Source organism: Gavialis gangeticus, unplaced genomic scaffold (genome assembly GCF_001723915.1).
Source record: "Gavialis gangeticus isolate Ggan-Ray unplaced genomic scaffold, GavGan_comp1, whole genome shotgun sequence".
NCBI lineage: Eukaryota > Metazoa > Chordata > Crocodylia > Gavialidae > Gavialis > Gavialis gangeticus.
This window is the reverse complement of record NW_017729033.1, coordinates 5471252-5486634: the sequence shown is the minus strand read 5'-3', so window position 1 is coordinate 5486634 and position 15383 is coordinate 5471252. Positions and strand designations below refer to the sequence as shown.

The window sequence follows — 15383 nt, the reverse complement described above, 5'->3', positions numbered from 1 at the left end:
CTCTCTCTCTCTCTCTCTCTCTCTCTCTCTCTCTATATATATATATATATATATATATATATAATATTTTTTTTTTAAAGGCTACAAGGAAGCTTGTGCCACTTTCACTAGTCAGTGCAGGCTTATATGCAGATGGATCCTCTGAGGAACTGCTTGTTATTCCCTGCTGACTCTGGTTTTTTCTCTGTCCCAGTGCCTATGTCCACCTCTGCCCCACCAAGAACTCTCTTGTATTCCACCTTCTTCAGTAGCAAGGGGAAATGATAATAATGGATAAAAGCAAAACCTCATTGCTGCATGGTAGACTATGAATCCCTGGACAGGTCTTGTCTCTCTCTGCTGATGGAAGTTAACACTCACTTAAATAGACAGCCCCTGACACACGCAGACTTTGTGTCCCTTAGAAGTGTGACCCTGCACCTTTGTACCCCGGTGGCAGCTTTGTTGTTTGCTTCAGTTGGAATAGGACCAGGTCCTAAATCTGTTGTCTGCTGCTGAGGCTCTCGGCAGGAGTTCCAGGGCCTGGTTAGCATCCAGTGTGGTGGAAAATTGTGTGATGTGGGTATCTGTCTCCTGGCAAGAGACTTTACAACATAAGATCGTTTCTCCCAGGCCAACTAATAGGAGCTATGGTCATGAAAATCATCATAATAGCAGCTGCCAAGTGGTAACAGGTTTTGATCAGTACAGACAATCTGGAGATTTGAGTTGCTCATCTAGAGGTAAAAGGCACAATATCCAGGGTACAATGTTTTATTTGTGTCTTAATGCTTACAATCCATGTAAACCAGCTGTGCAGAAGAAAGAAGACCATCCTATTGCTGTCTGAAGCTATAACCAATTTAGAAATCTCTGGCTGGGGCTTTTTTCCTTGATTCCGCTTCCTGAAAGCCTGCTTGACTTTCCTGCCCCAGTTTTGCAGTCTCTGTACAAAGGAGACTGGTCAGGAAATCAGAGGCTTCTGAGAAAGCTGAAACCTTCAATTGATTTTTATCATGCAGTTTATATTGCATGAAAGTGCCTGAGGAATGCCTTATTGTGTCAGATCTTCCAAGATAAGATCTCTGCTAATTGAGACTGGCTTGTTAGGGCTGCTGCCCTGTTATAAGTCAAGAAATAAATGCATTCCACAGTTCTTTGTAACCTCTTGACCACTAATAATCATGCAAGTTTCATTTTGAACCCACCAGTCTTCAAATTCGTGTCGAGCTGTTGCCAGTTTCTGAATAGCAATCATCTGAATTTAGGGACAGAGGAAATGACAGGAACCTTGTGCATGGTACACTTACAAGATTAGGCTCATTATGTATGAAAGAGCTTGTCTATATGCACAGCTCTTTCAGAATAACGTGTGGGCACTTTCATCTGGATTAATTGTATTCACACACAGAGAAGAGTACTTTTTCAATGCACTTGTGGATCTAGGGATAAGAAGTACTAAGAAGCAGTATTACTCCATTGTTTATTTTTCATAGACAGAAAGGGAAACCTTGAAGCCATGTCAAGTGCCATCTGCTCAGAAAGACAGAAAGCCCTGGTATCTAAAAGTTCTGGAAATACCTGATTGCTGTTTTTTAGGGTCTTCATGGTTAGTGTTTTATTTCCTTTGAAGTTCTCTAAGCGTTAGATGCAACACTCATTGCAATCAATGGGAGACTTTCCACTAACTTTTTAAATCGGCATCTAGTCCTCTTCTTGTCATTTGTTCTCTGAACCCAATCCAGCTTTGCACTTTCATCTAAAGATCTCAGGCTGCTTTATCTGTAGTTAATGAGTTAAGCCTCACAACACCCCTGTGAGCTAAATGTCTTTAATCTTCGTAGATTAGGATTAGCCTCATATCCCAAGTGAGCCACAGAGGAAGCGTGACTTGTCCAGTCTCTAATGCAGCTATGAGCAGAATCAGAGATTCTCCCTATCAGTCCCAAGCTCCAGAGCACGCTGCCTGCCTTAATTACAGTGCCAGAGACGGGCATGATGTCTTGCTGGCACGCTGAAAGGAAACTGTTCAGAGAGAGCAAATATCTTCAGTGAAATGGTGTTGTGGCAGTGTTGCTGTGATGGTCCAGAGCCTCTCGCATACGTTTCATTTGACCAACTGTATACCATAAATGGGAGGGATGTTAGAGAAGCTGTCAGGCACATAATGCCCTTTTTCAGGACTAGAAAAGAAGGTACAGTCTGAGCTAAATCCCTGGTAAAGTGATGATTTTAACTCCATTATGTAAATGAAAATAGTCACTTAAAAAGGGAAGGGGGCAGTAAACCCCAGAGCTACAAGGAGAGAGCAGCTGAAATAGATAACCTACCTGTGTAAAAGCATATGGCCAATTCAGCAGGAGAAGGGAGGTTGGAGGGGGTGGATAAATAGGCTCTATCAAACCCAGCTGTGCAGAAAGGCTTTACTTAGCCAGCTCCTTTGAATTGTAAATGCACACGTGAATGTCCAGCCAGGTGGTTAGACCAGGAGGCTGCAAGACATGGGAATAAAGGGTGAGATGCTTTCACTGGATCAAAGATAAGGCCTTGCCTATTCCAAGGGACTCTGTGCTGGAATAGCCATAGTGATGCACTTAAAACATCAGTGGAAATATCCTTAGCTTAGTCAGGGCCTAAATGCCTTGAAGTACCTCCCCCAAAGTGAGTTTCTTTAACGGAATGACTGGAAGCATTGCTGGGTTTGGGTGGCTTTGTGTTTCCTGGCTAGAAGCATGCATTTGTGAGCTCAAATTTGTCTCCAGAAACTGTGACCAAATTGTTGGTGCATTGTTTCCAGTTATTCCACCTTAGCCTCTATTGTGTGAACTGACCCCTGCCTTTTTTTCTCTTGTCAAACCCTCCTGTAGGGAAGATTTGAGTGTGGGTTCTGCTTTCACTAAGGAAGTAGCCTTCCCATTTTGCAGTGTGGATCTGGGCAACATTATCTGAATGCTGATAGTCTTCCTTGGCCCTCCTACAGTTCCCTTCCAAAGGACAGGTAGCTTCTCCTGCAGTTGAACAAGGAGGAATCTAAGAGCCTCTCAGTCGAAAGAACCACAGGAAATGCCTCCAGACACATCTGGATGAACTCAGAAGCATAGAGGACATGGGCATGAAGGTAGTGCTGTGCTGGGAGAATGCTGCTGCCTGAGTGAGGCTGATTGAGTGCCATTCGCTTGGACTGGCCGTGTCATGAAGCTGCTAGTTTGTCTTGTTAGCTTCAGCTTTCTCAACAGGCTTTTCCCCTGTCCCTGTCTGCTCCTTTAGCTTTGGCTTGTTTCTTGCCAACATGAGATGAGAAACATCAGTGGGCTAAATTACAAACAGACCTTCATTGTCCTTGGCGCTGTCATGTCCTGCTTTGCCACACTGTGTTAAGCTGTGTACAGTAAATGCAGGCGGGTTGTTTAGTTTTAGATTTTGGCAGAAAGCAGAGTGAATTGTGACCGGAAGGAGCTGGTGAGGGTAGCTGGATCCAGATGAGAATGAGGGAACGCCTTACCATGCTGCTCCGTCTTCAGTCCAACAATTGTATTCTTCAGCTTTGAATGGCATGAGACTGGCCATTGCCAGATGGTTCACATGTCCTTCCATTCAGCAATTTATTACTAGCAGTAGCCAGTACTGATTAGTGCTCTTTGCCCCCAGCATGGAAATCAGGCGGTAACGTTCCCATTTTCTGAGCCTCTCAAATGGTGGTTTACTGACCAGAACCTGAATCTGTTGGGTGTCAGAGCATAGTTTGTGGTAGCGGTTACGTAGAACTAGGGCCTGGGCTTGATCCTGTTTCAGTTGAAGCTGATGGGAACTGCTGTGATGGAAACGGGACTTGGGTGTATATCTGATGTAAGGGCAAGAACACACCGTGGTTGTGCAGCTTGCACTTGTACCCTTGCTGTGTCCAGCACTTGTCATTGCCCTGCTGAAGGCTCTCTGTACACTCCTAGAGAAACCAGCTAGCTACTTGTTGGATTGTTGTCCCCCTTCCCTTTTCTGTCCTGATTGGCATCTGAGTAATTCATTCAGTCAAAACCTGGTTCAGCTTCGCTGGTTTGTTGGTATCTGGAATGGAGTCAGATGTAAGTCTGTCAGATCACACAACAGCCATGGGGAGGAAGTGCAACCCCTGAAGTGCCCCCAGTCTGCTACTGTAACTTAATGCGGTTGTCTGGTGCCATTGGGAGGGGTGGAAGGGGATGCTGGGAGCCAAATAGAGCTGTGTCTAAGGTCCTGCTGAGCATCAAGATTACCTCTGGAGAAGAGAGGTAGCCCGTGCTGCTGAGCTGTAAAAGAATTTGTGGGGCATGGATACTGCTGGAAGGAAGGAATTGATTTGGGTCATTTTGCTGGGGTGTGCAACCAGAAGAGTTAGGGAACAGCCAGCCACATTAGTGGCAAGGATTTTTGTGGATTTTTTTTTAATCAATCATTGATGGCAATACCTTTCAGCCTTCTCCCATAAAGGGTGTTTTTTTTTTTTTTTTTCTTATTCTGTTTCCCCCTTGGCCCTTTTACTTTGCGGGCCTCATGGCCTTGCTTTGAATCCATCCCTCACCTCATCTATTATGTAGGTACCTCCAGATTTAACTATGCTGATCCTCCATCATTTCAGCCTGCAGAGCTATCCAAGTAGACGTTTGTGCTGAACACCACTCTCTGAACAATCTCAGAGTGCCACTCTCACCCCTGTTTCTCTCCACGTTTGGCTCGGTCTGTCCATGTGCTGTATTTTGTCGGAACCAAGATCTTCAGAGGTGACTAACTCCTGTAAGTTCGTACAAACGTTCATTCCTTGAAGATCCTTAGAGCTGGGACTGTCTGTATTTCACATTTGTCTGGTGTGCGGACAAATGGGCCTTGATTGAGGTCTGTAGGTGTTGTTGTAGTAAATGTCATTTAAGAAGATTTTCTTCAGTGTGTGATGCCCCTTTGAATTTCTATTTCCAGCCATTATACAAGGAGACAAGAGGAAATAATAGAAAGTGGGGACAGACAGACTTTCATACCTTCCACTGGATTGCCCAGTGTGTCATAGCTTGCCTTAGTCCAGACACTTGATTATAAATTGTCTCAGGCAGATAATGTCTTATTTATAACTTATATAGCATGAAGCTCATTTAGTCTGGAAAAAAAACAGGTTTTAGCTTTAATTCTGGAGTCTGCTCCACATGTTGTCCACCCTTAATAAAGATGATTTAGCTTTTAAATTAGTTTAGGAAACTCTTTGTGGACACGGGGAGTGCCAGAGAACATACTTCAGGGACATTCCTACTTGGATTTATGAAGATAAATTTTATGAGCTTTTAATGGGCTTTCCATCTCGTGCTTGTTAACTTCTAGGGACAGAATCCTTGTCAGTACATTGATGATTCCACTTGACAAATAGTCGTAATATTATGTGACCTGGCTGTGGTAAGAGTTGCTGAATAGTTTCCTTTAATTCCCAAAATGTGATTGGTGCTGTCTAAGCAAATATCTGGCCTGTACCCAACAGAGTTTACAGTTGATGGCCTCTGACGTTATGAACACTGGGTGTTGTCAGGTTCACAGTAGTAGCTAGAGGGCTTGATTGGGCCTTGTGACTCTGCTGTGCTAAGTGCTGCAGAGGCTCCAGCCTTACTTTATTACAAGGCCCAACAGGAGGGTACAGTTGGCCAGGAGACAGGAAGTAGGGGAGGAGGTCTAGGTAGTAGTAAAGTGATTTTGCTGTGAGTGACTGATTTCTGCAAGCGTTACAGCCAAGGGGAAGCTAGCCACTATCTGCTTGTCCGTGTCACCTCTCCATGGTCATTTCCTTTCCTGTCCCTTTGTCTAAGCCAGAGATGCTCAACTTCTGGCCTGGGAGCCAAATGTGGCCCACAGAGTCATGACATCTGACCTGTGGGGATCCCCATGGGTGGGGAAATTTGGTGTCAGGGGAGCAGTAGCAAGTAATATTGCCACCCCTCTGTAGTTTCCTATGGTGTTTGCTTGAGCATTGCCTTTTCAGGCTGATTGGGCACAGCTGCCTCCTTGTGGGTTGGCAGCTTCCTGTCTAATGTGAGTCTCTAAGGTCCCTAGGGGTTCTCGTCTGCCACATTTTGTTGTTCAGGATTATTGCTGGGAGGAAGTTCTTGAATCCTGCCTCCTCGTTCCCCCTTTGAGCTTAGCATAGGTCTTTGTCGTGGGGCTCTGCCTCCCCTACACCCTGCCTTACACCCACCAGAGATGATGTTATGTCTTGGCTGAGACTAACTCAAAATCAGTCAGCTGCGGCTGGGCCTTAGCCCCTATTTAATCTCAGTCCTGGCTCAGACGGTGTACTGTCCTTATTCAGGCCTCGCGTCGGTGTGGTTTGTTATTGCCTGTACCCCAGGGTGCCTTCTTTCAGGGCTGTCTCCCCAGGAGTTACTTACGACTTTTAGTATCCTTCCTTTTTTCCTGTCTCCACAGGCTCACTGCTGTCCCAGTCTCTATCGACTTCGTTCGGGATCCACAGCTTTGTGAGAGGTACGTATCCTGGCTCCTCTTAGCCAGCCTTAGCTGGGCACCCCAACTCTCTGGGTTACCACCACTTGCCCCTGTCAGGGCATTCATTCACTTCCCACCTCTCCGTGCTCTCAGGAGGCCTCACTTCTGGTCCTCCCCAGATGTTGGCCAGTGGGGATTTTATTCATCTCTCAGAGAGCCAGCTGGTAAATTGACGTCAGCACACATCCAAGCAGCGTGCCCACACTGGCATGGGGGAGCGCATTTGGCCTCAGTGGCATTTTGCTGCTGCCGCTTTTCCCTCCACTCCTGTGCTGATGCCACTTGTCTTCTGGTGGCAGCATCTCCACTGCCGTGCCTTTGATCTTCAGCAGCATTCTGCGTCCGCCGCTTTTCCCCCTGCTCCAGTGCCAGAGATAAGTTTCAGCTTGTGGTGGCTTCCCAGTCGCACCCTCCCACACTGCCAGATTCCCAAGCCCTGCATGGTGTGTAAGAGCCAGGCCGTGCCTCCTTCCCCCATGCAACTGGATTGGGGCCAGGCATGCTGATCATAGTCTATAAAGGAAAAGCCTAGGGCAGGTAGAGAAGGATATATAAGCTAGTGGCTTGGCCTAGGTGGTTCTGTACATCTTGCAGGATTTCTAAGAAGGACTTTGGGGGAAATAGAGTTATTTTTATATTATTACAGTGTCAGAGAAAGAAAAATGAGGGTGATTAATATCTGACAAAGCAAACACCGCAGAACAGTAATTCTAGAAGGGCTCTTTGCTCTCTGCCCTTTATTCTCTAATATTTATGGAGTTTGCTTGGGGGAATATATAATTGCTCATTTGCAATCCTTACCTGTGAGAAGTGTGGCAGATTGCCAGCGTAAAGGTGTCATGTTCAGATATAACAACTTGCTTACAGTGCTGTCCCTGAGGATTGTGGCAGATTGCAAACATAGACTCAATAAAATCAGACCTGTCAAATTATGATAATAACTCTGCCTAATTTATGCACAAATGGGCCTCATTTATACTTGTTAATGGATATGGATAGAGTTTTATGTTGGGTTTATTCAACTTAATGGTATTGTGCAAGTGACAAGTAATCTGAACTCACCACTAACTAATTGGAAAACAGGAGAGGAGATCTTTCACTGTAAATCAAGCTCTAAGGTATCAGTGTTTCTTACATTACTAGCATGTTAGTTTTTGTGTGTTTTTCATCTGTTCTGGCAGAGTGAACAGGTGTCCGATAGAAATAATAAATAGGGCAAGAGGCAACAAAGGATAAAAGATTCTTGTCCTGAGATTTAAAAGGATTAAAGGCAGCTTTAGTTTGCCGTGATGCATTTGGCTTTCAGGTGGATTACACAGGAGGTGGGATTTGGGTCTGTCTAGCCAACTAATACCTGGCTTAATGTTATTTTAATTATTTTAAGAAGAGATAGAAATAGCCCTACAGCTGTAGGTCATCTGGGTCATCCTTGGATGAATAAAAAAACATTCTTTAGAGCTTCTCCAACTGCTTGTGCCTTGGAGTGTATTGTATTAGAGGTGCACTGGGAGTTGGATGGATTGGGCCAAACAATAGTATCTGTGAATAGGCACAGTATATAGAAAGTAATTTAATATAGTGTCTATTTTCAAAGCAGTTTCCAAAAATGCATCTTCCCACTGGCATCTTTGGAAACTAGATATCTATTATCTCAGTTATGTTATGCAGAAGACGTTTGAGTTTCACACTGAGAAGCAGTTAGGCTTAATGATGAGGGTATTGGACTGGTAATGAGACCTGTCTTCTGTTCCCAGCCCTGCAAATCCTGCGCTGTGCGACTTTGAGTAAGTGCCTTTGTCTCTGCTCCTCCCTTTCTGATTGTCCATTGATAAATTTGCAAACTTCTTGGAGAAGGAGCTGTTTCTTGCTGTGTGTCTTTATGATATCTAGATCAGTGGGACCCTCATCTCAGTTGGAGGTCTTCTGTTATTAATGTGGTAGAAATAATAAATAAGGAGTGGCACTCGAGCTTTCTTGGCCCCTGGCACTACACACACCTGGACAACGCTGTAGAGTTGATAAGGCCATTGCTAGAGGTCCAGTCTTTAAACCACTAAGCTGCCAGCAGTACTGTGGTTGGACGGAGAGATATCTCCTTTGCCAGTAGTTGGGTATCTGGGGGGATTGAAAGATTAGTTCCTTCTCCACACTTTGACTTCTGGTCGGGCTGCTGGAGAGTTGATATTGGCCCAGCCTATGATCTGGGAGTGCCCAGGTCCTGCAGCCTTGTTGGTGTTGAAGGTCGGCCCTTTGTAATTCCATTGCCCTGGCTTCTTCAAATTAAAGGTGTATGCCTTTTGTATCTTTCTAAAAATTCAACAGTGGGCCTGTGGTTAGAGCAGAACAATACTTGGAGGGAGTCCTGTTTCTTGGCCTGTTGCTGACCGATTCTGTGGTTTTGGCAAGTGGCTTAAACTGGTGGTTCTCAACTTTTTTTGTACCAGGACCCATTTGTAAATATTGATGACCAGTCCTGACTCAGTAAATAGTTTAAGTAGAAAGCAGCCCCATAGCCCTGCCAATGCCCCTCGCTTGGCTGCCTCTGGCCCCCGGGGTATGGGGCAGGGGGTGGATGTGTGGGGCGGGGGGCTCCAAGCAGCCCCTCGCAGGTGGGACCTCTGCCAGCCTGCAAAGGGAAACCCAGGGTTTCCCACGTTTTTCTCCTTTAAAGGAGAATCTGTTTTGAGTTTGTTGATCCATTTTTAAAGTTTGTTCACAACCCTTTCAGGTATTCTTGTGACCCACTTTTGAGTTGCAAACCATGGGTTGAGAAATACTGTTGTTTTCAAATGAGGCAAAGGGAGTTAAGGGCTTAGTGTCCCTTAGGTCCTTTGGGTGCTGATGCCTGACATCCTTGGGCTCTCCTGAGAATCCATGCCAGTAGCTGCCTACCTCTTTCCAACCACAGTAGGGATACTGCCACGTTCCTCTGTAAAGCACTCTAAGGCTCTTGGATGAAAGGTGCAACGTGACTTCATGATGTCGGTCATCCCCGTTTCAGAAGTGAACGACAGTGCCCGGAGTGACTAGGTTAGCCATTTTCTTGCACTCAGCCTGCAGCCACACTTCCAGCTCTGCAAGCGCGGGCAGGTTGAGGTTGCAAGAGCTGTAGAAGACTGGCTCCTGCTTCTCATTGTAGCCACGACCCCACTCCTGGTGCTTTGTGTTCACCCAGCACTACAGATGTTTGCCCTTTTAAAAAGGTCTTCAGTTAAACATAGACAGCGGTAGCTTACTTAGATCACATTGTGTTGAGGCCATTGAGTTGCAGACATGGCTTATCAGAGTCAGCTGACTGCACTGTGGCAAGATTGCATTGTTTTCATATCCTCAGGATATTGCATTTTTGTAAGATTATCTGGCAATCGGATTACATTGCAGGCACATTGTGTCATAGTCGAATCATAGTGAGGCAGCCTAGAGAAAATACTCCTGAGTGGCTGGTGCTTAATAAGCTGAACGCAGGGCATGTGATCAGCCCCCTTCCCATGCTGCAGTCCAGACCTACTCAATGGAAACACAGTTCCTGTATGCACAAGCTGTATGCATGGGAACTCCAAGGGCAGGTGTTGCAATTTTAACTTCTTCCTTGCTTCAGCATCTCTGGATGCATCTGCACAGCATGTATTCACTGTGGATAAAAAGGAACAAGGGAGGGAGTCTGCGCTATAAGCTTGAGCAGGAGGCTGGGAGTCAGGCCTCCTCTCCTCCTTTTTCTTGTCCTATTGCTGATGCAACTTCACTCTCAGTGTCTGAAGTCTGGGGGAAGGGGAGAGCTGAAGCCCTCTGAAATCAATGCAAAGACTTCCCATTGAATTTTGGGTCAGGCCCATAGTCTCTTTTTTTGTGATGTGACCTTTTTGTGCCTCAGTTTCTCCATTTGTTAAATAGAGGCATTGGCACCTTTCTCATAAGGCTGGCACATTTGTAAAGAGCTTTAAGATCTCTAGCTCGGGGGTGACTTGTTTTCCTTTTAGCTCCTCTACCTTTGGCAAACTGGTAGGGGAAAATCTCCTGATCCTTTTCCATTTCCCAAAACCAATGTGAACTTTTTGGAAGGCCCTGAAACATTTTAATCTTCTTTCTTTTTCTCCCATTCCCTTTATGTTGCTCTTCCTTGTTCTGTTTGAGACCACACTCAGAGCCTGGCCCATGCAATTCGGGGCTGGTCCAGAAACCTCAGGAGGTGACAAACAGAGATGAAAAGCAGGCAAAGAAGGCAAACAAATATGCTCTTGAAAAGACCATGGCGTGTTTGCATAGTGGGGCTCTGATTCTGCCTGAAGCCTCTGGAAGTTATCACAGTAAAAATAACTGGCATTGAACATTCAAATACTTGCATAAAATACCGGAGTCTCGGACTTGTGATGTCTGGTTGCAAACTTATCATTCATCTGAAATACGCTGGGTACTTAACCACTGTCTCTGGGAGGAGCTGAGAGGCAATGGCAGAGGTCAGGAGGGAAACGGAGGCCCAGAATGGTTGGAGATGAGATTGTAGCCATGGTGGAGTACGGGTGTGCTGCCCTGGATGCTTGTGTGGGGTATGCTAGCTTTATGCCACTTCTGCGCTGAGTGAGGGGTATCCCTGAGGGCCACTGTCACTTGAAAGAGTAATCCAGTGGCTTGTCATTTCTCTCCTGGGGGACAGGAGCTTACTGCTTCCCTGTGCCCCCAGTTAAATACTATCTCTGCCTTCTTCCAGCTCAGCTCTTCTGGCCCAGTGAATGAGTAATGAAGCCAGGGTCTCACCTGTTCTCCCCTCGCTCACTGCTCCGGGGAGGAAGCAAGCAAGCAAGTGGCTCTACTTTTCCTGTATGCCGGGATCCCAGGCCCTTGTGGGGGTAAAGGGAGGCTCCTAGTCCCTTGCCTTGGTGCATCCTGCTAGTCAGAATCTAGCTCAAAGTGACTTGCCAAAGGCCTAAAAGCAATCTCTGTGTGAACTGGACTTTCCAAGCTGTGCACATCCTGGCACCAGCACTTCTTACATTTAGAGTTCCGGTCTCTGAAGAGAAAAATGGATCTCTTTTGCTTGCATCCGACTGGCGGGCGCAGCCGTGCTCTGGCTTGTTAGCTGAACACAGGGCAGAGTAAATATTTGAATGGGAAGTGAAGAGCAAATCGGCCACATCTGGAAAGTGTTGGGCAGGCTCGGTCCTGTTTGCCTGCTCTGAATGCCCTCCTGTGCATTACGCCAGCGTTACACCACTTCTGCGCTGTGACCGTTTGGATTTTTCCTGTTTCGTGCTGACTCCCAAAGTGTTTTGCACATGGTCTTGTTCCAGGAAATCTGCGTTTGGCCAGAGCTCTTGCCTGTCATGGACAGCAGCAACATATCCATGAGCAAGCTCTCAGTGCAGCCGCTGGGATGAATTCCTAAGCCTGTAACAAAAATAGAGATTTCCCTTCAGTTCTGTGCAACAGCAGCAGCAGCCCTGAGCTTCAGAGAATGAGTCATCCAAGAATTTTTTCTGAGTTAGGCTGTTGGAGCCCTGCAGTCCAAATAGGGACAGTAAGTTCATGCCACCCGGGGATATGTAGAGTGGAGAGAGAGAGTGAAATGTGCACACGTAGAAACATTGAGCTTGCCCAAGGACATGCACCTGAACTGGATAAATTTATGAAAGCACTGGGCTGATAGGACTGGGAGCTCTGGCTCATCTGTCAGCGTGCGAGGTGCCAAGTCATATGCTTGCAGTCCCCACCTGGGGTGTAAAAGTAGCTCTTGTACTGGTAAGCTCATACCTCAGGGCTTTAGCTGGTGTCCAGTTTGGGCCAGGAGAGTTTTTTTTCCACTCATAAATGCTACTGCCTTCTTTTTGGGGGGAGGGAGCAAGGGAGGGTCCTTCCTCAGAGGCACGAGGCCAGAGTTAAATCCTCAGGGCTTTGCTGGGCTGCACTGATGCTCCTGCCAGTACCTAGAAAACCCAGTGGTTCCTGGCTAGAAAATTGTGCTCTTCTGCTCAGGGTCATACCAAAAACTACATTTTGTTATAGTTTTCTTGAGACATATATGACTTTTATTGTTTTTTGGCACGTTTCTTAATGTCAGAGCTGTGCTTTTTGTGGACCGATTAGCAATTTTTAAAACTATTTTTGACTGATATTTGACCAGTCAGTTGACCAAACTTTATTTGACCCGTCAAATACCCAACCCTAGTACAAACACTTAATAGCAGACAGTCCCTGCCCCAAGGAGCTTATAGTCTGTATGGGTGTGACAAAGGGTGAAGGGAGAAATGATTTGTCCAAGGTCATGCAGAAGGTCACTCTCAGAACCCTTGTCTCTCAGCACGCCATCCTGTGCCCTATCTGTTAGACCACGCTACCTCTCCCCTGCCCTCACGTGTTACTGCTGCTCCTATGGTGAATGTGAGAACTCGGTAATGGAAGAGGAGAGAGCTAGCGGAAAACTGGAGGATTTGGGGGTTTGTGAATATGTGGGTTTTAATTTTTTTGGACAAAACGATTTTGACCAGATTTCGAATTCTAAGTTGCTAATTTTGGTCCAGTTCAAGACCCAGAGGATCTTGGATGTGGAGATTTCTGGTCTGAGTTCTGGCGGCGAGAATGCTCTCAAGGTCTGGGTGGCAGGGATGAGGCTGAATCCTGCCATCCTCCTGTCCAGGACGTAGGGCCCAATTGCACTTTGTGGGCACGGCACAGAACAGGACTCAAATGCTACCTTGGACAAGACTATGTCACCTCTATGTTCAGGAACATCTCAAACACTGACACAACCTGCATGGAGAACAGATTCAAGACCCACTACGCAGCTTGTCCTCAGCTGAGTGCCTGTGCCCTGAAGGGTAAACAGGAACAGGATCTGCTAAGATCCCAGGGCCTCTAGCATGCTGACTCTGCTGAAGTTTTTTTGGGTTTTTTTTTAACTTGAATCTTATTTATAGTTTTAATAGCGGTAAACTAAAGGGACTTTGGTATTTGAGCAACTTCAAATGGAAAATAAGTGGGCTTGTGATTCTAATATGAGCCAGATGGCAATGAAACGCAACTGGGACTTAGTGTTTAAGTGTCTTGAGTTCATAACTTCTGCTTGTAATATCGACTTCACAGTTGCTGTGGGTTTTGGGTATACTCAGGGGAAATACAACTGTTGTTTTTCAGTTTTATTGGACTGTGTTTCTTAACATGGTGCATCTCTCTACATTTAAAAGTTGAAGGGAAAGTGTATATACTCAGGCAAAAATCTGAAGGCTAAGAGAATGTTTAAGCAACTTCAGGGAAGAACAGCCTCTTTCCAAAAGCATTGTCAGAGAACAGAACTAGGTCTGAAGGGGTTCAGAAAGAAGGTGGGGTTTCAAACCATGAAAAGCATGGAAAATCCTTTCCTAGTGACTAGTATTAAAGCTGTCTGTAAGGAAGAATTAGAGGCTTACATATGTGCCATGGTGGGGGGGAATATAACAGTTTGTACCTGGGCATCATTTGGGTCCCTTTGAAAACCCATCAGAAATGTGTGGGCCATCCATAGGCCTGTAACGGGCCAGTCATAAGACCAACAAATAATATTCTGTAGGTAGCTTTCACGCCATCAGAATTGGCATCTTGAAGCAGGGCAGGGAGAGACTCTTCAGAAGTAATTGTTCCTTTTCAAAGTCCTCTAGCTCTCTTGAGTAATCCATTTCTAAGACAAACCGATTCTGAGGTCAGGCTCAGAAAAGCATTGTTGGGAGAGTTTAAGATATGGCAAACCCTTCCTTTTTGGACTTCCAGAACTTGTCAGAACCGTCTCTGATGGATGTTGTCTAGTGTACCTGCCTCTCTGGTCTCCCATGCACCAACTAACCCACCAACTTGGTCTTTTGAGTGCAGACACTTGCAACTAAAATGTGAAAGTATTTGGATTTTAGAGGGAGGTCACAGAGTTGAGCCAAAAAACAGCACTTCTTCCCCATCAAGTCCGGGGATCCTACACAGCCAGAGCCAGCTCTGATCTCAGCTTCCTCACTCCGATAGAGCTCATTGTAGACTGTTGAAGAGAACCTGCTTTTCCAGGCAATACATGACATGGGATTTATAAGCACATACTCTGTAGGTCACATGTTTCAGGGCTCTGATGAAGCAAGGCCCAGGAGGCTTGGTAAGGGCTGTGGTACACCTTGCTGAAGAATGCGTCTTAACCTGGTACTCTGCTGAGGAATTACCTATGTCCTTGCACCCTGCTTGGGGGGTTAGTGTGAACCCTGATTTTCATTAACTGCAGAAAAAGAAGTGACCTTGTTTAGACTCAACTGAAATAACTTTATTACTAGCTGTGGACTGTGCTATCCCCTTCATGTATAAAGTTACTGGCCACTACCAGAAGACCATGTCGTCTCTTGACTCTAGGAGATGGTTCATTATATTTCAGGAAAATTTAAGTGTAGGGCCATACCTACCTCATTTTTCTGTCTCCATATTTGTTTTCTTATAGCTTTCCCACTAATGGCACATTGCATTTTACATAAGTAACGAGCAGATGAAGTGGGCATGGCTCACTTAGAGCAGCACAAATGGCACAGTCATTCAGATCTTTCCCAAAACCTTCGTTTGCTTGTAAATTTATAGCTTTTCAATTAAAAATCCTTTCTTTGGTTTGCTTGTAGGGGGTGCCACTATAGAAATCTTTTAGGCCTGCACAAAGCTTCGGTAGCTGATTTGATTCAGAGGAGATTTGGCCCGATTTGGTGGCCGAATCTCCAAATCTGAATTGAATCAGGAGACCCATTAAAAGGTCCGAATTGAATTGGAAGCCTCCAAATCGATTTGCAGAAACTTGGAGATTTGGAAGGTTGGCAGCAAACCAAAACTGAGAAGAGGGAGGGGGATGACGTGATCTTCCATATTGGAAAAGGCTGGGGGGGTGGAACTACTCTGATATTGACGTCTGTAGC

General features: G+C 45.7%; 1 protein-coding gene across 2 annotated transcripts in view; it reads left to right on the top strand.

Moving 5' to 3' along the window:
* The window catches only part of PTPRA (protein tyrosine phosphatase, receptor type A), a 190469-nt gene that overhangs the window by 39507 nt on the left and 135579 nt on the right, over positions 1-15383 (top strand). The window contains exon 2 of one of the 2 annotated variants that reach the window (XM_019526128.1): positions 2960-3097. The exons of the other annotated variant lie outside the window; for it this stretch is intronic. Coding sequence (XP_019381673.1) covers positions 3086-3097 — 12 coding nt within the window. The 5' untranslated portion in view covers positions 2960-3085. The remainder of the gene's footprint in view (positions 1-2959; positions 3098-15383) is intronic. 2 annotated transcript variants of the gene reach the window in all.